Genomic DNA, 24,450 nt, shown 5'->3' with positions numbered 1-24,450 from the left:
AAGTAAGTTTTACCTTCAAAAAAATTATTAAAATTTGTCACTTTAATAAACTTAAGTTATTAATAAAACATTTTTGCCTTAATAACTTTTCTTCACAATAAAAATGTAATAAACTTTTACTTAAATTATATCACTTGAACAACATACTTAGGAATTACAATAATTTTGTGTTTGTGAATATATATACTTGTGATATGATCTTTAAGAGAATTACAATAATACAATTTAAACTTTTATAATTTAATAAAACAAAAAGACTTAAGATAACAAATCTTTGCCATCAAATGGTGATTAAAAAAATGTGTAAAATAGAGTTTTTCATCTGGCAAATGCAATTTCAGTCAACTCAACGTCAATAACTACTTGCTCTTTTTTTGCCTTCAACGACTGCAATAATGACAAATGAGGCGAATTCACCACCTTTTTTTTTCAAACATATCGCTTCCTCATCACCAGTGCCATGAAAAACTCATATGACTTTATATGTCAACTAGTTGTCAATCTCCACTTAGCCTCATTCAATGATTAGAAAGTAATATCTAATGTTAATTATTCCTTGCGATTCCTACCTCTAAACGGCGTTGTGCGTGGGACAACTTATTTTGGGTGGTCAAATAACAGCCCAATAGCAGGTGACACAATAGGTCCAACAAACAATCACTAGAATAGGCTCGAAAATGACTCTGATATCATATTAAGAAATGAACTTTATGCCTAACTCAACCTCATAAAACCAGCTTATATGGTGAGGTTTGCACCCACTTATAAAGAATGAAATGTCTTAATCTCTAGTCGATGTGGGATCTCCAACACCATATTAAGAAGTGGACTTTAAGCCTAAATCAACCTCATAAAACTGACTTATAAGGTGAGGTTTACACCCACTTATAAAGAATGAAATGTCCCAATCTTTAGTCGACGTAGGATCTCCAACACACACCCCTCACGCAAAGAGTGACAGCTCGCACGTGGGACAACATTTTATGAGTGGTCCGATAACGACCCGATAGCGGGTGACCTAATAAGCCCAACAAACACTCACTAGAATAGGCTCGAAATGGCTCTGATACCATATTATGAAGTAGACTTTAAGCCTAACTCAACCTCATAAAACCAGATAATGAGGTGAGATTTGCATCCACTTATAAAGAATGAAATGTCTCAATATCTAATCAATGTGAGATCTCCAACAACTGCAAATGACCTTCAGTGAGACATACTCCTCGATGTTGAGTAACAAGTTAGAGCATTCGTCGTTGGAGAAATTCAATTTTCACTACTCACCACTAGGCTAAGTCATGCGAACTTGGCCTTCTTATGATTCTCATCGAGGATGTGGAGGGGATGTAGCTGGAGAAGTTGCAGTGGTGTTTGCAACGGGGTTTGTATCATAAAGTATTTCATAGATTAACGAGTCTCTAGTATACACATCTTAACAATTTCAACATGATATTATTTTCTTGAAAATATTATGTCTTGATCACATTTTATATTTAACATCACACATCATTACACCATTTAATCACACAAATTTTTTTATTTTAAAACAATCCAAAGATATAAAAAAGAATCACATAACATTGTTTCAACTACATATAACAAGCTTCATTGAAAAATAAAAGTAAAACAATAAAAAATTATCAAACAGTATTTCAAAATAAAATTTCAAAGTTTAAGTTTATTTTAGCTTAAGTGAAAATAATTTTGTTTGAGCAAAAATTGTTTCACTTAAGTAAAAATGAGGACAAAAACATATCTAGTTCAAGTACTATTTTCGCTTGAGTAAGAATCCCCTCGCTTGAGCGAAAATGGACTCAAGAACAAGGTAAATTTTCCTGTTATATTCTCGCATGAGAAAAATATCAAAAGAAACTTTATAAAATTGAATACTTTTCAATCTTTCATCTAAAAATCAATACTCCAATTTGTATTTTATAAAATCAATAAGATAAAAATGATATCACCTTACTTAGAATTGGACAAGTACTCTCATTAACCTCGTATGTCAACATATACATCTATACATTCCTAATTTCTAAACAAAATTCAATCAAATTCAAATTCAAAAATCCAACATTCATTACTATTTGCACTTCAAACAGTTGAGAAAAAAATTCAATCATATTCAAGAACTTCTTCAATATCATAATCGACATGTAAATTACCAAAATCATTAAAATCTACTATTTATACTTTCATAATCAATTGTGACCAAACCATTCTATTTCACTCAACAACAAATTCTGCAATAAAATTTGATATTTGTGATCACGTCACCTTCAGATTCAAATAATCTAACTTGTGGTTCTATTGAAAAGTAAAACTAACTTCCCGTAATTGATTAGAAGTAGACGTGCCTACAAAGAGCTTAAACTCCTAAAGAAAGAAGGGATACTCTAACTCTAATCAAAATTTTGACCAAGTAGTTTTGATTTATTCACTGTCAGGAGTCCAAATGTGATCTACAATTGTCAGTCGGATGAATAATGAAGCTGTAAATTTAGAAAGAAGAAAAAAAAAGAATTATTTTTTAGAAAGATAATGATTATATTAAATGAGATCTGAATAACTGATTTTTTTAAGTAGATTAAAAAGCTAATTTTACTAAAATAGAACAAAAATCATCTTAAATTAAAAGGAAGAGTTTAAGTAATTATTTTTTGTAGAATATATGTGAATGAACATTACCAAATGTAAATATCAGTTCAAATTGTAATAAAAAAATCATTTAAATATTTGTTATTTTTTAATTTGATTCATTAAAAGTAATATTTTAAAAGCTCAAATCGATGCACATAGGTTAGCAAAACCATTATTTTTTATATACTTATTTAAATAAGGCTTGCACAAAAGCTATCCATGTGTTTTTTGTTTTAGATGAATATGCTTAACAGATTTTGTTTTAATTAAACACACAAACGGTGTGACAGCATTTGTTCCCACCAATGCAAGGTCTTTGTGTTTTCTTCTCCCTTTTCGCGTCTACTTAGCTTCTGTTATTGATTGTTTTCAAGATTTCAATTTTTTTTTATTATTATGCCATGTACCGGTATCGGGCGAGACTGGGACCCACCTAGCTGCCCGATGTCCAGTCAACCTGCCCGAGTAACCGAAGGCTGAGACCCCTTGAGGACTTGGCCGAGAGATCGAGACCGTTGAAGACTCAACTAAGACGGCCGAAGGCCACGGGTGTTTGGCCGATGGCCGATCCTCGCCCTGAGAATTTGACCGATGGCCGAGCCCCATTACAATTAACGCTCAAACCAAGATCAGTGAAGCTAATCCATCACCAAGAATTAGGTAATGCAACCCTAAGCGGTATCCACCTCGATAAACGGGCCCAACAAGGTAGGTCCACTAGAATAATATAAATAGCACGCATTTCAAGGAGTAAGGTATGTCATTATTACTGTTCACCTACCTGAGAGCTAACCACCCGCTTTACTGACTTGAGCGTCGGAGTGCCTTCGCAGGTACCCCCACCATCCGATGTTCACCCGACGACCGAGTCCCGAGTGCCGAAGGATAAGCAGAAGGAAAAGAAGGATCCCAGTTCATCACCCAGCCACTTGCCCGACCGAAGGAAGGAGAAGAAGACTTCAACAGTTCTCTAGGTCCCATCTCCCTAGCAGGAACAATTGGCGCCCACCGTCGGGCCGAGGGAAACTAGCTGAAGGAAAAAAGTAGATGGTTTCGACAAGAAGCATGGAAAGAATGACTGAAGCCGACCAAACAATGTTGTTGCTGTCTCTCCAGAGGGAGATGGCCGAGATGCGAAGAAAGGCTGAGGAGGCCGCTCAGAAAAATGAGCAAGAGCTGCAAGTTCTTCGCAGGGAGAACGAAGATATGAGAAAGAAGCTGGGGGAGGGAGGACCCTCTGTCATACCGACGAACGTGGTCGGCAAGTCCTACACCTCTCCCCCCAACCCGGATGTGGCCGAGGGGACGAGAGGCCGACCCCCTCCCCGCGAGACTGAAATGGGCGACGAGTCGTGCCTAATCAGATCCACCCGGACGACCCTGACGGCCGACCCGAACCGCCGTCACCCCTTTACGAACAACATCATCGAAGTCCCACTTCCTGAGAAGTGGAAGGGTTTCAACCGAGACCGATATGACGGGTCGACCGACCCGGACGAGCATATGGACGCCTACACCACCCATATGAGTCTCTACACCTCGAACGACGCCGTCTTGTGCCGAGTGTTCCCCACATCCTTGAAGGGTGCAGCCCTTAGCTGGTTCACCAAGCTCTCACCCAACTCCATCGACAGCTTTGCCACGCTCGTCGCAAAGTTCGAAACACAGTTCGCGACCAGCCGGCCGCATCATCTGACCTCAATCGCCCTGGTAGGCATCCGCCAGGAGAAGGGAGAGTCGCTGAGAGCCTTCGTGGATAGGTTCAGTAAAGTGGCGATGAGCATCCGAAATCTGAGTCCGGATGTCGCCATGCACCACATGCTGACGGCCCTGCGCCCAGGGCCCTTTGCCGACAACCTATGCATGCAACCGGCCGACAACCTGGATGAGCTGAGAAAGAGAGCCGCTAAGTACATGCAGCTGGAGGAACTAAGAGAGTTTCGTAACCAGGCCCGTGCCGAGGCCGGCGGAGAAAGGAAGGAAGAAAAGGACCGCCAGGCGCGGCCGATACAGAAAACTGACCGGCGACGGGAGAATCGAGACCGACCAATTCGATTCTCGAGACACACGCCGTTGACGGCTGAGAGAGGGAGGATCTTGGACGAGGCCCTCAATGCCGAGTTGATCCCTCCCCCAAGGAAGGTGGCCAGCCCAAATAATGCCGACCGAAGGAAGCAGTGTCGGTACCACCAAAACACCGGACACTCGACCGACGAGTGTCAGGCCCTCAAGGATAAGATCGAGGAACTCATCCAGGCTGGGCATCTCCGCCGTTTCGTCAGGAATGGCCGAGACCCACACGGCCGGGCGGATCCACCCAGGCGGACGAGGTCACCCTAGCGCGGTCGAGAAAACCAAAATAACAGAGGCGACCGTCAACCCGCAAGGGCCGACCCCCCTCGAAGGGACGATCCCCCCAGGGAGGGCGATAGGAGAGGTAACCGAGAGGTTATCAACACTATAGCCGGCGGATTCGCCGGGGGAGGAAGCACAAACAACGCCCGGAAGAAACACCTCCGAGCGGTACACCAGGTAAACGCCGTGGCGTTCCGACCAAGGATGCCACCTATCACGTTCACGGACGAAGACTTTAAAGGCGTGGACTACCGTCAGCAGGACGACCCGATGGTGATAGCAGTCGACATAGATCGATTCACCATAAGGAAGACCCTCGTGGACCAGGGAAGTTCGGTAGATATCCTCTACTGGAAAACTTTCAAGGCCATGAGAATGACCGAGGCCGAGATGATGTCATACGACGACCACGTGGTAGGATTCTCGGGCGAAAGAGTGGGTACCAAGGGGTATATCGACTTGTATACCATCTTCGGAGAGGGGAAGAACACCAGGACCATCAAAATCCGGTACCTGGTCATCGACGCTAACACCTCCTACAACATCCTCCTCGGCCGACCATCCATCAACCGGCTGATGGCCATAGTATCAACCCCCCACCTCGCAATGAAATTCCCTTCAAAGACAGGAGACATTCTCACAGTCCACGTAGACCAGAAAGAAGCACGAGAGTGCTACGCCGAGAGCCTCCGGGTAGAACCTCTAAGGGCTGACACCTCTCCCCTTCGGGCGAGAAAGTCCTCCCGAAAGGACCGCTCCCCCAGGAAGGACCGGCCGACGGAGGCCCAGCCAACCGTGGCACTAGTAGACCTTGATCCCCGGGCAACCGAGGACAGGCTAGAGGCAAGAGAGGAGCTGAGGAGAGTCCCCCTCCTCGACGAAGAGCACAGCACGGCTGTAGGGACAGCCTTGGCGGCGGCCGAGGCCGAGGTCATGCACGCCGCGCTAAAAAAGAATGTCGACATGTTCGCATGGACGCCGGCCGACATGCCGGGAGTCAGCCCGGATGTCATCACCCATTGACTGTCCATATTCAAGGAAGCCCGCCCGATCTCCCAAAAGAAGAGAGACTTGGGCGACGAAAAACGACTCGCGGCGAAGGAGGAGGCCGGAAAGCTCCTGTCGGCTGGATTCATAAGGGAGGCCCGTTACACGACATGGCTGGCCAACGTCGTCATGGTTATCAAGCCTAACGGTAACTGGAGGATGTGCGTCGACTACAGAAACATCAACAGCACATGCCCGAAGGACACCTATCCCCTCCCGAACATTGACCGCCTAGTGGATGGGGCGGCCGGCCACAAAATCATGAGCTTCTTGGACGCTTACTCTGGCTATAACCAGATAAGCATGCACCCGCGGGACAAGGAGAAGACGGCCTTCATGACGGCCGATGCCAACTACTACTACGAGGTCATGCCGTTCGGCCTCAAGAACGCCGGGGCGACCTACCAGCGTCTCATGGACAAAATTTTCAAGGGCCTGATAGGCCGGGCGGTAGAAGTCTATGTGGACGACATAGTCGTGAAGTCCGACTCGTTCGAGCAACATCTGAAGGACCTGGACGAGGTCTTCAAGGCTCTAAGGGGAGTCAACATGAAACTCAACCCCGAAAAATGTACTTTCGGGGTAGAGGGAGGAAAGTTCCTAGGTTTCATGCTCACCCACCGAGGGATAGAGGCCAACCCCGACAAATGTCAGGCCATACTCAACATGAGAAGCCCGAACACCGTGAAGGAGGTACAACAACTCCTTGGGCGGCTGACCGCCCTTTCTCGATTTGTCCCCCATCTGACCGAGAAGACGAGGCCGATCGTTCAGTTGCTCCGAAAAGGCAAAAAATTCGTCTGGGACGACCAATGCGAGGAAATCTTCAAAAAGTTCAAGGAGTTCCTCACATCCCCGGCCGTCATCCAGAAGCCGAGACCCGACATCCCAATCCTGGTATATCTAGCAGTCTCGGAAGAAGCAGTCAGCGCTGCCCTAGTGCAGGAAGCCGAGGGCGAGGAGCGACCCATATACTTTGTCAGTCGAACCCTCCACTCGGCCGAGACTCGGTATCAGATGATTGAGAAGGTGGCTCTCGCACTCGTCCTCACGGCAAGACGGATGCGCCCATACTTCCAAAATCACTCCATAACTGTAAGAACCGACTACCCTATTTTTAAAATTTTATCTAAACCGGACCTTGCAGGGAGGATGATAGGATGGTCGGTCGAACTCTCCGAGTTCGACATACGTTATGAGCCAAGAGGCGCCATCAAGTCTCAGTGCTTGGCCGACTTCTCGGCCGAGCTGACACCACTGCCCACCCTCTCGGCCGGCTGGACTCTCTACGTGGACGGCTCCTCAAATAAAACAGCGTGTGGAGCGGGAGTCGTCCTGGAGGGGCCGGGCGACCTCCTTTTGGAACAAGCCCTCCAGTTCGGATTTCGGGTGACCAACAACCAGGCCGAGTACGAGGCCTTGCTGGCCGGGCTGAACCTAGCCTACGACATGGGAGCACGCGAGGTTACATGCAAAAGCGACTCCCAGGTGATGGTCGGCCAAGTCAATGGAGATTTCGAGGTTAAAGAACCTTTGCTGCAGCGATACTACCACGCGGCCAAAAACAGTATCGCCCGCTTCAGCAAAGCACCCGTGCAACACATACCGAGGGAGGACAACAAGAGGGCCGACATCCTGTCCAAGCTCTCGGTCACCAAAAAGAAGAGCCATCAGAGGTCGGTCATACAAATATGGCTGAGACACCTAAGTGTGACGGAGGCCGAGGCCGAGTGCTTAGCTGTAGAGGAAGAAGAGGCTGAGGCCGGCAGTTGGATGACACCCATCATCCAATACCTGACGGACGGCACGTGCACGGCCGGCCAAGAGAAGGCGATGAAGCAACAATGCGCTCGGTACACCATGATCAACGAAGAGTTGTATCGGAGAGGCTACTCAACCCCCCTGCTAAAATGCATAACCAGCAAAAGGGCCGAGTACATCCTGGCCGAGATTCATGAAGGAGTCTGCGGAAATCACGCCGGGGCAAGGACTATGGCCGCCAAGGTCTTGAGAGCCGGCTACTACTGGCCGACCGTACAGGGCGATTGTGCCGAATACGTAAAGAAATGTGCCAAGTGCCAAGAATTCGGCCCCCTCCTACACACCAAGCCGGAAGAACTGCACAGCATCATCTCCCCGTGACCGTTCGCGATATGGGGGATGGACATTATCGGTCCATTCTCCCCAGGGAAGGGGCAGACCAAATTCCTCCTGGTGGGAGTCGACTACTTCACAAAATGGATCGAGGCCGAGCCTCTCGCCTCCATCTCAGCGAAGAATGTACAAAACTTCGTATGGAGGAGCATTGTGTGCCGATTCGGCGTCCCGCACACAATAGTGACTGACAATGGCCGACAGTTTATCGACCGAGGCCTACAGTCCTTCTATGACGACCTGGGCATCAAATCCATCACGGCCTCGGTGGAACACCCACAAACCAATGGGCAGGCCGAGGCCGCAAACAAGGTCATACTCAACGAGCTGAAGAAGCGTCTGGGCAAAGCAAAAGGCCGATGGACCGAAGAGCTGATCGAGGTACTTTGGGCATACAGGTGCACCCCCCAAACTACCACACAGGAAACACCGTACAGCCTGACATACGGAACAGAGGCAATGATCCCAGTTGAGGTGGCCGAGCCCACCATACGACGACAGATGTTCGATCTCACCCTAAACGAGGAAAGCCTAGCGGTCAACCTCGACCTGGTACGTGAGATGCGTGACAAAAGCAAGATTCGGGAGGCTGCCTGCAAAGCCCGGGCGTCCAGACGGTACAACACCAAATTCCGGTCGAGATGTTTCCAGAAGGGCGATCTCGTCTGGAGAATGCGTAGCGACGCCAGAAAAAACGAAGGGAAATTCTCATCCAACTGGGAGGGGCCTTTCCGAGTCCGAGAAGTCGCACAAGGAGGAGCGTATCATCTAGAATGGCTTTCGGGAAAAATTGTACCGAGGACGTGGAATGCCACGCACCTCAAGTTCTATTACAGCTAAAATCAATAAAAACACGTACTCTTTCCTCACCCAACCAGGGAGGTTTTAACGAGGCGTTTTCATCAAAGTGTTGGAAATATTCTACCGAACATCGCAGGTGCCGGCCTACCGAATGCCCACTTGCTCGATTAACATCGCAAGTGCCGGCCCACCGAACGCCCACTTGCTCGATTAACATCGCAAGTGTCGGCCTGCCGATCGCCCACATCTTACGCGCTTGAACCCAACATTCGCTAATAGTGGCCGACCGCCTACATCTTACGCGCTCGAATCCAACATTCGCTCGAATTTTAACATTCACGATTTTATGGCCGACCGCCCTTATCTTAATTGCTCGAGTTTTAACATTCGCAATTTTATGGCCGATCGCCCAAATCTTAATTGCTCGAGTTTAACATTCGCAATTTTATGACCGATGGCCCATATCTTAATTGCTCGAATTCTAACATTCGCAATTTTATGGCCGATCGCCCAAATCTTAATAGCTCGAGTTTAACATTCGCAATTTTATGGCCGGTCGCCCAAATCTTAATTGCTCGAGTTTAACATTCGCAATTTTATGACCGATCGCCCAAATCTTAATTGCTCGAGTTTAACATTCGCAATTTTATGGCCGACCGCCCTTATCTTAATTGCTCGAGTTAATTGCTCGAATTTTAACATTCGCAATTGATGGCCGATCGCCCATATTTTAATCGCTCGAATTTAACATTCGCAATTGGTGGCCGATCGCCCATATTTTACTCGCCCGACTCTTACACGCACAACTTATGGCCGGCGGCCCTAACAAACAACAAACCGATTTTTTAACTCCTCAAAATTGCATGTCAAACTGATAAAGGAAAGATTGACGATATATTGATAAAAAAGAAGAACCGGGCGATACATCAAAATAAAATAAGAAGGCCTCGCCCCAGCCTCGGAGGATGCTAAAAAAAGGAAAAGGCCACAACCCGGCCAAAGGCAAACCTAATCCTGGATATTAATGCACCCACCCTCCTCAGCCTCAACCTCCTTACCCCGAACCTCGACCTCCCCCTCCTCGGTCCCGGCCGGTTCAGTTTTTGAGCATTTAAGGCGGCCACTTCAGCACTTGGCATCAATCGACCCTGGTAGACCTCACAATCAAGGTCAAACTCACCAGTGGCCGGCGGTCCGCCATAAAGCACATGCGCTTGACGCACGGCCCTTTCGAAGCACTGTTTCAGCAATTCCTCGGCCTCTTCATAGTTTTCATCAAGCTCGGCCTCGGCTTGCTCCTTGGCAAGTTGAAGGGCGGCCATCTCAGTGGCCGAGGGAGAGAGCTGCTTATCCCTCTCCTCGACCAGCTCCTTCAATTTAGCAATTTCAGCAGCCGCCCTCAACCTCTCGGCCTCCAGCTGCCGCCTCGCCTCGGCCGCCTCCTTCTGCGCCAACTCCTTCTCGGCCGCCTCAGTGGCAATCAGGGCCGATAGATTGGTGTTGGCAGCCAAAGATTGCTACAAGTCATGATTGGCCTCGGACAGCTTGTGCTCCAAGGCCGACACCTCCTCGGCCTGACGCTCTCGGCCAACAAGCCTACTCTGAAAGAGGACGACCGAGCGGCACATCAATTCGAAGCCACTCTTTAGGAGGTCCGAGGGGGAGACGTCTTGAAGGGAGTCTCGGGCCTCATCTGGAAGAGCGACGCGAACTCTTCGAGAAAATCGATACCCACCCCCCAAGAGGTCGAAAGGGGTGGGCGCCGCCCGAGCGTCAACATCCGATGGCCCGGCTGCCCCGCACACCAAAGGACCGGGCGAGCTTGTCACTGCCTCGGCTGCCACTCGTCGAGAAGGAGGGGGCGTCGGCATGGACCCGGGAGAGCGGGTGGTGGTGGCAATGTTGCTAACGTTCCTCGGACGTTTCTTGGACCTGTGGGTGGGGCCGGCCGGCCCCTTGGACTTATGAGAAGAACCAGCCGCCCCTGTGTCGCTCGGCGGAGGGATCACTTCTAAACTCCGACGGCCCTTGCGTTCGGCCGCTTTTTGGCGGTGCTTGTCGAGTACACTGACGGCCGCCGGTCGTTCGTTAACCATGATTTCTGCAAACAATTAATAAACAAGTTAGATGACACGCAAGTCAAAAGAGACCGACCGCCCTAGACAAGCCTAAACACATACCCCTCACGGCCGCCCATCGCGCAGACTTGGTATACGCGCCGATCAGCCCCCGGCATGGAAGCTTCCTCGGTAAGGCGTCAAAAAGGGCAAGAACCCCCAACTCGTCCTCACCCTCGGTCGGCCTCGGCCACTCTTTGAAATCACAGGGATTCCGAGTCCAGTATAGAGGGAACCTCGACCGACCGGCCGAGTCAAAAAAGAAGGGGGTCGCCTCGGGACGAATGACGACCTTCACAAACCTCTCTTTGAAACGTTTATACGAGAGGGCGAAGGAGTCAAACAACACCAAACCAGGCCGCCCGGCCAAGGAATGCCAAGCAGCCTTTTGGGCGGGGTGAGACTTATAATACGAAAGAAAACAAGAGGGGGAGGGATGAAGGCGCATAACATCACACAACAGGCGAAAGGCCTGAAGGGACGCCCAGGTATTCGGGTGAACCTGGGTAGGAGCCACGTTAAGCGTCCGAAGGACGCCCATCGTAAACTCATCAAAAGGGAGAGAAACATAGAGGTCTTTGAAAAAACAAGCATACATATAAAAAAATGGGGGACCAACACCTGGCCGCCCCATACACACACTTTCGGCCACCCCGCAAGGCAAGACGTCGAAGTAACTCGAGTACTCTTCCGCCTTTAAGATCGGATGACGGGCCAAGAACTTGGCCACAGACAACTCGGTCCCATAGAGGGACAAGATCTCGACCACTCGAGGATCCACCCAGCTAAGATCCTCCAAAGGAATAGCCGCCAGGGGAGAGCCCGACCGACCAACAACATCAGCCGGGATATCCATCAGAAGAGAATCTGATCGATCAATAGCGTTGGCCGAGACATCCCCCCTTACAATCTCTACCCGGGGCGACACCTCGGCCACCCCAGCCGAGGTAGGCTCGGCAGAGGAGGTGGAAGAAGAAGAAAAAGAGGAAGAGGAAGATGACGATGACTTTTCAAAACGGGAAGGGCGACCAAGAGAAGGGGAAGAATGGCCGGACGAAGAAGACGTTGGCCGAGACACGGTCGACATCACTAACCTTGTAAATAAATGGACGAGACCGAACCTAGTAAGAATGGGCGAGAAGTCGCTCGGATCTCAGCAGTGGGCGAAGGATCACTCGGCTGCCAAGAAAAAACTCACGAATGCAAATGAGGGACCTCGACGCTGGTAGACCCCTATTTATAGGGCCCATGGGCCTCGGAATGCGAAACGTCAAACCAATCTCCACCGTTAGATCTTGTAGATCTAACGACCCACGAACTCCCCCGCCCAAAAAACCCCTCATCAATGCACGTCATGTCGCGCCTCTTGAAGTCACGTCACGCCGCCTAGTCATGTCGTACCTCGAGAAATGAAACGCCCGCGCGACCAGGGGAGACCGACCGACTCCCATCATCAAAGACTCATCGGACATATCTGGCACATCTGCCCTTGAGCCTGGGGGGCAAGTGTACCGGTACCGGGCGAGACTGGGACCCACCTAGCTGCCCGATGCCCAGTCAACCTGCCCGAGTGACCGAAGGCTGAGACCCCTTGAGGACTTGGCCGAGAGACCGAGACCGTTGAAGACTCAACTAAGACGGCCGAAGGCCACGGGTGTTTGGCCGATGGCCGATCCTCGCCCTGAGAATTTGACCAATGGCCGAGCCCCATTACAATTAACGCTCAAACCAAGATCAGTGAAGCTAATCCATCACCAAGAATTAGGTAATGCAACCCTAAGCGGTATCCACCTCGATAAACGGGCCCAACAAGGTTGGCCCACTAGAATAATATAAATAGCACGCATTTCAAGGAGTAAGGTATGTCATTATTACTGTTCACCTACCTGAGAGCTAACCACCCGCTTTACTGACTTGAGCGTCGGAGTGCCTTCGCAGGTACCCCACCATCCGGTGTTCACCCGACGACCGAGTCCCGAGTGCCGAAGGATAAGCAGAAGGAAAAGAAGGATCTCAGTTCATCACCCAGCCACCTGCCCGACCGAAGGAAGGAGAAGAAGACTTCAACAGTTCTCTAGGTCCCATCTCCCTAGCAGGAACATGCCCTGATTTGGCTTTTTTAAGCCTTTTAAGGCTAATCCGACCTAATACTCGATAGGCTCGAAAATAGTTTGATATTATATTACAAATTGGACTTTAAGCCTAACTCAACCCCATAAAATCGGTTCATCAGTCAGAGGTTTGCACCCATCTACTTTAATTTCTAGTCAACGTGGGATCTCCAACACTTGTACATGCATGCATCTTTGATATACTGGATGAAGAACCGGAAGAGAATCTTTGGTTCCTGTTTTTAGGCAGAAGACAAGAAATATCTGAGACGAGGACATATGCACCAAACCCAGTGTGAGGAGCCTTTCCTATTCCAATCAGAAGGAGACATTTCAGGTTTCTTCACGTCAATGATTACACGAATCAAATACATTCACATAATTGAGAAACTTAATATTTCATGCTACGTATTTAAATCATTTTATGCACGATAAATAACAACGGTTGAAAATAAATAAATAAAAAAACAGTTGTGCATATGCTCATGTCATGTAATTTTTGTTAACAATTTAATTATTTCATGTTTAAATATCTGTGTATTTGAAGATTATAAGTTGGGTCAATACTCTCAATATATGACTGTGATCCAATTGTATTGACACAGTTTGCATGTTTTGTCTGAAGTTACTGAGGTGTCGCAATTAGTCTCAATTTGTTTGAACAACTCCACTTTTGTGGCACAAATTTCTGCCTAGTTAGATGCACGATGATTCTTGTCATGAGGATCACCCCTTTATATATATATTCCAATTCCTTGGACAATGATATCAAAGGAGACATTACAAGCATCTGAAACACAGCAGGACCATAAATAGAGGAGATTCTCTTATCCAACAGACAGAGTGTCACGTTATATAGATCATTTGGCACATATCATGTCTAAACTTTGATTCTATGTCGACAAAGGAGACTGTAGTATTAGGGTCAGCCTTGCTTTCAAACCTTGCACCGTGCAACGGACCCGTCCCTTCACGGCAAAAAAGTCTGAAATAAAAAGCAACATATGCTTGTACCAAAGAAAAAGCGACATACGAGAAAGGGTCTACATTTGAAAAATGACAACAGATAAGGATCATCATCTTACAGGTAAAGTCACTTTCTTTCACTTGGCATCATCATATCATGTTTTGGTGTTCATAACCGGGGAATGCTAGCTGCTATGTTTTCAGGGAATTGAGGCTGCATTGAATAAAAAATCTAAAACAATACGGAAAAGAACAAGGAAGCGCCAAATAGAAAAAGGGAGGAACCATTCCCGGGAATTTTGCATTCTCATTTGTTGTGTTCTCTCTCAGGTCTCAGTCTTTCGATATCCCAATTATCCACCCTCTCTATTAACATCAAACTAAAGAGAAATAAGTGCAGGTTTTTTCATTAAAAAATGAATTTAAGTACATCTTTTGCTATGGGAGCTAAAAAAAATCATCATATATTACACATATATAGAATTCCCTTAATATGTCAACTTAATTAGATCCCACAAGAACTTAAAGGCCTTCCAGAAGCTAACCAACCAAGAAATTTGACAAGATAATGCTACCTACTATTTCAAAATTGCAGGCCTAATGGATCCCAACTTCCCCACTCCTTTGTGTCCCACCAGCAAATGTCATACCACATGCCCTCTAACAATAGTGATGTTCAGATGGCAGCATTGGTTTTACACCTCTCATATCATTGCCACCTCAGAGGCAAGCAAAAATCCAGCACCTGGCAGCTGACACGACCATTCGTACCAAAACCACAAGGGCGGTAACAAAACCCATGAATTGCAGCTTAAAACATGAAACAGAGCAGCAAGGGCCTCCAAAAGATATGATGATTACAAAAGAATAGGAGTACAATTGTAGGTAATTCCTTGTGCAGCAAAGTGATACGGTAACTAATATTTTAGCTCTGATAGGTGGCTGGTGCATGAGCTTAATATTGATGGGACATTTCTCCCACAGACCGGAGAAGATTTTTGGCCATTGCCAGCAGAATTTTCAGATTGTTGAAATTGTGAAGCGTTGACTGACGAACTAACTTTACTACCTTCCGAATTTGACTTCATATTGCCCCCACTAAATGGAGTTCCTTGAGCAGGTGCACACACAGGCTGGTTGTTATTGAGTACTTGTTGCCCTTGGGGTGGCAGGGACGCTATGTAATTTCCACCAAAAGAAATTTGCATGTGACCAGGCAAACTTCTCCCTTGTTCCTGGGAAAAACTCTTGAAGGTTGGAGTATTGGGTGTCATGATAGATGAGTGATGTGCATGAGAATCTACAGTTCTACCCGAGGCCTTAGCGTGAGAAGCTTGGCTAGAACTTTTGCATTGAGTAAGAGTTTGTGAGAAAACAGGGGCATTGTTTGCAAATTTTGTAGTCGGACCAGCAGAGCTATTAGTGGATGATGTTTTATATCGATTTGCCAGAGTGGGTTGCTGCTGTTGCCCAGAATGCTGCTTCGGAAGCTGAAGCGAATGCTGTGGCTGTTGAGAACTTGAAGCATTACTTGAAAGAGGCACACTTGTTATTGAAGTTGAAGCAACGGGTTGACTAGACCAGTTTCCATTCGCCGTAGATAGCATGAAGTTAAGATTCTTGGATGAATTATCAAAAACAAGGGTGGTTGGTCCGTTGCTTGAAGACTTGGCATTTGTAATTTTATTTTCATCATCTTGGTGCGAAGAATTTCCTCCACTCTTCGTTTCAGTAATTGAATAATTCATCTGCTGAGTAGTCTGAGGTGCGCTTGCAGCTTGAAATCCTTGCCATGCAATATCAGGCATGCTGTGAAGTATCACAGGATTTTGTGCCATGGATGAGAAGTTAAGGTTTGATGGAACACTGGGCCCATTAAATGCAGTAAATGATATTGCAAATGCTTGAGATGGTATATTCTCTACCGCTCCTTTTAAAGCCTGTTGCTGCTGTTGTTTGTCACCAAAACTTCCACTATTGCCAACAACAATATCTGATGCTGTAGATGGCTTAAAAGAATAGTTCACTGGCTGAACTGGAATTGTAAAGTTCTGCCCATGCACAGTTTTCTGAGGGAAAGATGTTCGAGTAGTAACAGAATGTGCATTCCCTCCACCTGTCTCAGTCTCATGCTTGCGAAGATGAGAGAGTCGCTTTTGTGACTGCTGCTCCATAGTTGTAGAGGTCAAAATATTACTGCCATTAACTTGTGACTGTTTATGAGATGATGAACTACTTGATGTGCTTGCATTATGATAACTTGGTTGTACCAGTGCTTGTGACTGAGGATGCTGAAGTGGATGGAACATTTGAGAAGAGTAGAAAGGCCCACTAACTACATGTGTTGCTTGTGGAGGACTTGCACCTCTGATTGCCGCAGCTGCTCCATGAGAACTTGAGAAAGGAAATGAATACCCATTGTTGTGAACTATTGTCATATACGGAGAGGAACCATTGGCTGAAAAATTTGGGTAGCTAAAGCTCATTGCAGGAGCAACTACTGGCAAAGTTGACGAGGTACCAAGAGATCCGCCTACAGAACTATGGGATATATTATATGAGGAAGTGCTGTTAGGAGAGTTCACAGCTCCTGCCTGATTAGTAGTTGCCGTAACTGAAGCTTGATGCTGCCCTGGAGAATACAGGAAAGCAGGACCATGCTACATTCAAAATTAAATCACATTACTTTCCAAAATAAGAGTCATCAATACAACAACACAAGCTATCAATAAAATCAGAAAAATAGACAACACTTATTTTTAGTAGGATATAATCAATTAAATGAGAAGACCATACCATTGGATTACAAGGTGGCCCAGGATTAGGACCATGCTGGAACACAAGCTGCACCCTATGAGTTGAATCCATTGGATTGGCATTGCTAGAAGATTTGGCTGCGGTAACACTAGGATTACTGGTTGCGGCCCAACCTTTCTCTTGTGCAGAGTTTTGGTTTACAATTGGCAAGTGTTTTTGAGATTGCTTCCCAACGGCCATACTTTCTGCAGAGGGCACACACTTGACATTGTTGGGTTTTGTGCCACATAGAGAACCAGAGCCAATAGCTGCTGGCAAAGGGGGGTTCATCTTTGTAAACTGCTGGTGTAAGATGTTACAAGCAATGTAGTAATGTGTTGCACATCTCTTCGGTTGCCTTTGAGAGAGGACAAAATTCACATGCTGCAAATATGAAGCATGAAGGAAATGAGTATGATATCGTAAATACAGATAGGTTGGAAGTGATTATATTACCACTCACAGTAAGAATAAATATTGGACTCGCATACGTACAACTAGAAAACAATTTATATGAAAAATTATAATACCTGCTGTGACAATGATCTTGAGGTTTTCTCCGTCTTCACAACTGGCTGCAAGGGCAGCTTGTATCTGCCAATTGTAATTATCGACCTTAGCTAATTCACATTACTAATATAACCAAACATAAAGTAAAATTTGAGAAGTATAAGCATGAAGAAAAGGCATATGCCTAGGGAAGTGATAATCTAATAATAGACTAATACCCAGTGGGTGAGAGACTGCTGGACCGTCCTGATTCAGCTGTTGATGAAGGCATTGAAGTAGATTGAACTGAAGAGGGAAACTTGTAGTTAACAAAAAGGGTCGCGATCAAAATTGACATATGGTTCGGAATAAAAAAAAGCTAAAAAAGTCAAAGACATCAAATTAGTTACCGGATTTCTCTACTTTGGGATTTGGTGATACGGTAAGCAGTTCCTTATTCCTATCCCTCTCTTCTAATTTTTTGTTTGTCTTAATGTCATTGTTTGGCTTCCCCAAATCATGTTTTAAGACATCCAACTTCTCCTTAAATGTGACCATTTTTGCCTTTTCAATTTCTTCTGGAGTTCTCCCCTTCTTCACCGCTGTTTCCAACTTGACACTGTTTCCCTTCTGCACAAGAATTTTGACGAGTTGGACCATGAAACAGAAAAATGAACAAGCAAAAATAATTTCAAGATTTACGGTCAACCTACTCACCATTTCCTCATCCAATGCCAAAGCTTTAGTTTCTGATGACAATTCATCCCGTTCCGGGGACAGCGCCATAGGAGGAGGAGCCTGTTGAAAAGGCACTCTTCAGATATTTGACAGCAAAAATCAAGGAAAATAGAGCAGGAAAAGCTAGGATTCTCACCATCAGATCTATCTCAAACTTGCCTACTCGCTGGGTGTTGCCCTCTGCAACTGAGATCCTAATAAATCGAGCCACAACGAAATGGGGACAATGATCAGTATCAAAATATGTTTATTCAAGAGCAAAACAAAAAAACTATTGTTCATTAACGCTCACACTCTGTTTGAAGACGATTCTTGTTTATCGGAATAGAACTTGATGTGCGATGGCGTTTTCTTTGTAGGGAAAACCGATCTTCCATCCGCAGAAGCATCCCCAAACCCAGCACCAGAATTCATCTTGTCTTCCCCAATATCCTCTTTTGGAGCCTCTGATGATGGACCATCGTGACAATCCACATCAGTAGGTTGCTCAATCTGAATCCTGACTAACTCTTCACTTGAATTATTCGAAACCGCGATGGAATAATTGAAGTCATCTTCCATTTTCTTTTTCTCTGATAAAAAACCAATGAAAAGAAAAGGTTAAAAAAGAAGAAAAGGGAAGAGTAAAAGAGAAAACTTCCAGAAATTGAAACCGACCAATATCCTCAGAGGGACAAGGTACAGTGGCGTTGTGGTGAATGACACCTGCTTCATGCTTTTCCGAAGAAGACTCGTGGTTCTTTGAAGTCTTCAAACCGTACAGTAGCTCAGCTATCTCAATCTCGATGTCTGATGAAGACGATGTTGATGTCTTAGGAACAACTTCAATCTCTTTCTGCAATATAACACACAACTGAGAACCCAATCCTTCGAAAAACAAAAAAAAAAACAAAAAAGTCATTTTCAAAAAACTGAAACAGAGATAAAAAACAAACTAGCACAGACCATCTTCTTCCTAAGAGAAAGATTCGAAGAAGAAGGCGAGGCCACTTCAACACTTGGTCCTCCGGGGGAATTCGACCGTTGCCGGAAATTCTGCTCCTCCCCGCCGCCGCTACTTGCCGAGACTAAACTTTCATGAGACCTTTTCGCAGAAGCTGCGGAAACACATCAAACACAGAATAACAAAACAAAGTAAAAAGGGGGAAAAGTAAAAGTAAAAGTTAGTTCCGGGAGACACCAAAATAAAAGTGTAAAAGGAAAATAAAGAGTACTTATATCGTCGCAACCTGAACGAGCCTTCCTGGGAACTGTCACGCCGATCATCTCCTCCGTTATTTTAAACGGAGGCGGTTTCGACGGCGTGAAGACCCGGCGATGGTTCTGATCGGAGGAAAACGACGTCGGATTACTCGGAGAACGGATCTTAGAAACGCCAACGTCTAGAACATCATCGTCTTCGTTTCCAACGCTCTCTTCGGTGCTTTGCGAGTGAGAGCCTCTCCTCCGCTTGCTCCTGTTCACCGAATCCCTATCCCTATCTCGATTCCTTCCTCTCTTATTCACACCTTCTCTCAACTCCACAGCTCCTTCCTCTATCACGGAACAGAAATAGTGTAAGAAATAGCACAGAAGAAATAATAGAAGAAAATGAAGAAGAGAGCGTGTTAACACCGGAAGAGTCTCTGAGAGCAATAGTTCGATGTCTGCGTCTGGTGGAGGAGGCCATGGATGGTCGTCTGGATTCTCTGGTTCTATCCATGAGCTTCTTCTTTCTTCTCTCATGTAAACAAAATCACAGATAAAAGCTTTGGAAAACCGCAACAGCTAGCGAGTCACCGGAATTCCGCCATTAACCACCGTTTTTCAAAATTTGCAGAGCCTTACACTTCTCTGCTCTGTTCAATGCCCTCTCTATATATTTATTTTCATTTCATTCACTTCACTTCATTTAAAGGAATAATAATTATTAAATGCCATAATGAGTTAATTCATTATTAATTAATTAGTTAATTAATAATCTGATCTTTCCCTTTTCATATGCTTGTGGAAAAAGAGAAATTGGTTGAATGTTTCCCTTTCACTATTCATCATCACACTCGCGCAGAAAGGGACGGCTCAGATTCGCGGGTGAGGCTTTCGGCGCTAAGAGCCCCGTTGGATCATTTCCTATCGGACGGTGACGGCTTGCTAGTGCCAACATGGCAGAAAAGTTGTTGTCGATGGAATATGGAATGCCAACTTAAAGTGGTCATGTCTCACTTTACTTATATCTTTTCCTCTTTCCATAATAATAACATAAATAAATTATCTTTCCGTAGTCCACTTTGACGCGCTTAAGATGCGCGTGTAGACAAAGCGCACTGAGGCCCCAGCTCAGGCGTAGTGGGGTGCAGTTGGGTGGGGTGAATAATATAAAATAGAAAAGTAGTACTTTTATTACTAATTTACCAAAACTTATTATTAAACTAATATGTAATAATTAAATATTATTATAGAAATGAGATGAGGATCACTGATTGTCACAGGATTCTGTGTTTTCAGTTTTTAATTTAAATTTCAACATATTTTTATAGGTATAAACTGAATACACGTTTTCTTACGTTACTTTTATATTAAAATTCAATTACATTGAATGAATGATACAGTGTGAGGTTTTTTAAAAACTGTTCTGAAGTTACATATTATATTATAGATGATAAGTTCATTAATTTTATAACAATCATTTTTAAATTAAAACATATCTCTTATTTTACTCCAAAACTACTTATCTCTAAATTATTAGTTAACTCAATGTCCATTTGAAAATTGGAACAAAGACCAAGTGGGTTATATATTATAGTCAAACATATCAAAGCAAGGATTCAAAAAACAGAATGTAAAAAATGAATTAAACTTTAAGCAACCTTGTGTCCTGTGTATGATATAGAAAAAATAATCTATTATTATGATATGAAAGAAAGAAAAAATGCAAATCAAAATAGAGCAACGTGTAGTGGTTTTCAATTTTGGTAGAATTGAAAATAAATTGTTGGAAGAAAAACTTGTATAGAAAGATAATGCAGCCAAAACTTTGTGTTTTCTCAATGAATAAATGAGTATAACCAGATTTTTTGTTATTGAAACAAATAATTAACCAATTTTTTATTGAAGATATAGTTTTAATAATTGTAATATCCAATATAAAAAACATGGAAAAGATAATATCTACTAAAGGGAACTAATCTGCTTATCTCGATAATATTAGAAAGAAAGTAACTAATTTATCATCTTTAAATAAGTTTAATATGCGATAATGTGGTGCTGACATAAGTTGCATACTTGAAAGTCTCTTTCTGTATATACATATCAGTATTTTGAACATTCAATACTTCCACTCATTATTTACTCACTCCTATTTTCTAATGTTTACTTATTTGAATATTGAAAAATCTTTCATAAATAAATTATCACTTAACTTTTATCCACAAGTGTCAATAATCCTTTATAAAAAATTAATCAACTCGACTGTAACTAATTCTCAGTAAGAAGAATAATAAAATATAGAATCTAAATCAGTCAGTTTTTTAAAGTTCACTGACTAATTTGAATTATATTTTAAAAAATAGTTATATTTAAAGATAAATTTAGGTGCAAAAGTATGTTTTATGATAAGGAATTGGAAATACTTTCTTTTGTAATTTATTAAAAACTATAAAATAGAAAATATTAAATAAATCACAGAATATAAAAAAATTGTAATTAATGAGAAATATTTTAAAATAGTATATTAGAATTTATGGTCATATATATTTGAACCGAATGACTTTAAAATAACTTAAAATAAATTTTAGAAACTGAAAAAAAATCAAAATATAAATTACTTTTTTTCTAAACAAGTAATTTGATCTGGATTTCAAATTAAAAATAAAAAAAATTGAACGAAAATTGTATCCTTCCAACCAAACTTTATTGTAGAAATGTGTATAATATATACATTTATCATGTAACTTGGAGGCCACGAAATAGACAAACAAAAAACTTTAATAAATAAATAAACCGTCAGAAGTTTTCACTCGTTTTCTTCAAACAAAATATATTTTTATCATTATCAAGACCGAGATAATAAATTTAAACCAATTGTTATACTAAATTATCATCATTTATAATACAAATGAATTTACAATCAATTATACAATGTATTATAATTAAAATATAAAAAATTGACTCAAGAGTTTATCTTTTTATGTTTTTTTCATTTAAATCTTACATTAATGCTTTGTTTGGATTGTTTGGATTAGAAAATAAATTTTAGACAATTTATTGTACTATGTTACAATTAATTTTGGAAAAATATAAATGATGTAAATTTTTTTATCATGTTTACAATTGTCAGAAATTTTATTTAGAAAAAATTGTTATTGTGAATTATAGTTGTATGCAACTAAAAGATTATTTTTCATAATGTGTTTGAGTATATTATTTCCGTGTTAGAGTAAATTATTTTCTATACTGTGTTGGAGCTATAATTTTATAAATAAAAAAAATTATGAAATAAATATTAATACAGTAAATTACAATATTAAAGTAAAATTCATAAATAAAGTTCGTACATAATAAATATTAAACTTACAAAATATATATATATATAATAAATAAATAAATAAGTTTCAAAATGAATTTACTTCAAATAAAATTAAGCAAAATCGATTATGGTGATTGCGAATATCAATTATTTTAATTAATTTAGTTCAACATTAATTCTCAAACACTTAAACACCGATTATCAAGTAAAAAAATTAGAAAATCGATTCTCAATGTACGATATCAATTATCTGAAATACTGAAATAAACGAGATTGATCATGTCTTCTCAAACATTGATTATCGAATGCAAAACAATTATCAATTTTCATTTGGACGACTAAAAATGAAATTTGCATTGTGCCACACGTAATGTCTTCAAGACTAAAATTGTCTTTCATCGTTCCACCTCGTGAGAACCATATACAACACTTTTTTTTTTATCTTTTCACATTTTCATTTACATGCCAATCATAAAAAACAAACAAACTATTTATTGACAAATCAAACTTCATCAACAATGATTATCCGAAAACAAACAAAGCATGGTTAGATATGTGTGATTTACGTACCCATACCATTTTTATATCTCATGGTTTTCCTGAAAACATTTTTCCCAATACCATCACTAACCGTGATTAAAATCTTGGTGATATTGTTTTAACCCATTTAGCATGATATCTTTAAATTCTGAATGAAGATAAACATGTTATTCTTAACTCTCCTATTAGTATTGACAAGTGTCATACATCGATTCTAATCAATATAAACATATTAGTTTTATAAGACAGTTTATCCCTTTAAAGAAACCTTCTAGTGCTACCATAAATTATAAACAATCTACAAACTTCCTATTTATTTAAAGGATTACCAGAATTATCTTACATCCTGTACCACAAATTCAAAAGTAGAATAAGAAGATAATATGTATTTAAGAAATTTATTATTGTTATATTAATTATCATATATATAACTTTGACTTTGAAAGTTCATGTACATTGAATCTTACTTTATTAAATTGTGAAACTAGCCAATTCTTCTGGTTTCTTCCATGTCTTTCCAAGTTAGCAAGATTTAAGATTATTTTTAAAATTCATTTACTTAATCTTGGTGCTTGAATTGTCATTGTCACATAAAAAAGTATTCATATTGTATAGTTTCCAATTCATCATTTCCCTTATTATTTTATATAATTATTTTAAAATATCATGATAACAATGACATGCATGAATGACTAAATAATTAAAATATGAATAGAATATGACTGAATTTATTTAATTTTAAGTAGGGGTATCGGTGAACGATGAATGTTATCATTTACATATAATATATAATATAGTGCTGTCAAAGAAAAATATATAACATATATTAAGATGGTATTATTATTTAATCATATAAGAATGAGGCAGCATTAATGGGGAGAGGTGATAGAATAATAATAATTAATTTGTTAATTTTAAAGATAATGTAAGTGTTTGTTTGTTTATTTAATAAATGCAAGAAAGGAGGTGAGAGAGAAATATCTTGTGGCATAGCAGAAGGTGGAAATTGAAAATAAAGATAAAAATTGAAAGGGACGTGAGGAGAATAAGGAGGAGGGAGATGGAATGGTGATTGATGGTGAAGTGGGTGGTTTGGTTTCTCTTCCCAAAGTGAGGAGTGAGTCAAACATATATAGTATATATAATTATTAATAATAAATTATATATTATATATTAATTAATGATGAATAGT

At 42.4% G+C, this 24,450-nt stretch overlaps 2 protein-coding genes across 3 annotated transcripts; one reads left to right on the top strand and one right to left on the bottom strand.

Moving 5' to 3' along the window:
* Window positions 1-3,687: 3,687 nt before the first annotated feature.
* LOC137829372 (uncharacterized) lies at window positions 3,688-4,980 on the top strand. Its single transcript, XM_068636178.1, has one exon. It carries the CDS (start codon window positions 3,688-3,690, stop codon window positions 4,978-4,980), a length of 1,293 nt encoding a protein of 430 aa, XP_068492279.1.
* A 9,592-nt stretch (window positions 4,981-14,572) lies between these two features.
* On the bottom strand, window positions 14,573-20,177 carry LOC137829720 (protein TIME FOR COFFEE-like). Of its 2 annotated transcripts, none has more exons than XM_068636605.1 (12): window positions 19,829-20,177; window positions 19,444-19,749; window positions 19,160-19,311; window positions 18,872-19,049; window positions 18,507-18,786; window positions 18,351-18,408; window positions 18,194-18,274; window positions 17,887-18,106; window positions 17,716-17,782; window positions 17,518-17,581; window positions 16,988-17,371; window positions 14,573-16,851 (listed from the first exon to the last, which is right to left on the bottom strand). In XM_068636605.1, exons 1-12 carry the CDS (start codon window positions 19,914-19,916, stop codon window positions 15,109-15,111), a joined length of 3,621 nt encoding a protein of 1,206 aa, XP_068492706.1. In that variant the 5' UTR covers window positions 19,917-20,177; the 3' UTR covers window positions 14,573-15,108. The 2 variants fall into 2 exon arrangements, with proteins under 2 accessions (XP_068492706.1, XP_068492707.1); XM_068636606.1 differs by having other exon boundaries at window positions 18,920-19,049; window positions 19,829-20,107.
* Between the last annotated feature and the right edge of the window lie 4,273 nt (window positions 20,178-24,450).

This window comes from Phaseolus vulgaris, chromosome 7 (genome assembly GCF_000499845.2).
Source record: "Phaseolus vulgaris cultivar G19833 chromosome 7, P. vulgaris v2.0, whole genome shotgun sequence".
In the NCBI taxonomy this organism is placed as follows: Eukaryota; Viridiplantae; Streptophyta; class Magnoliopsida; order Fabales; family Fabaceae; genus Phaseolus; species Phaseolus vulgaris.
This window is presented reverse-complemented; position numbering and strand designations above follow the sequence as displayed.

Coding starts and splice junctions, on each gene's coding strand:
- LOC137829720 (XM_068636605.1), bottom strand. CDS start 19,916: ATGGATAGAACCAGAGAATCCAGACGACCATCCATGGCCTCCTCCACC. Junction 18,275..18,350: donor AGTTTGAGATAGATCTGATG/GTGAGAATCCTA, acceptor CCTTTTCAACAG/GCTCCTCCTCCTATGGCGCT. Junction 17,582..17,715: donor AGCAGTCTCTCACCCACTGG/GTATTAGTCTAT, acceptor TACAATTGGCAG/ATACAAGCTGCCCTTGCAGC.
- LOC137829372 (XM_068636178.1), top strand. CDS start 3,688: ATGGTTTCGACAAGAAGCATGGAAAGAATGACTGAAGCCGACCAAACA.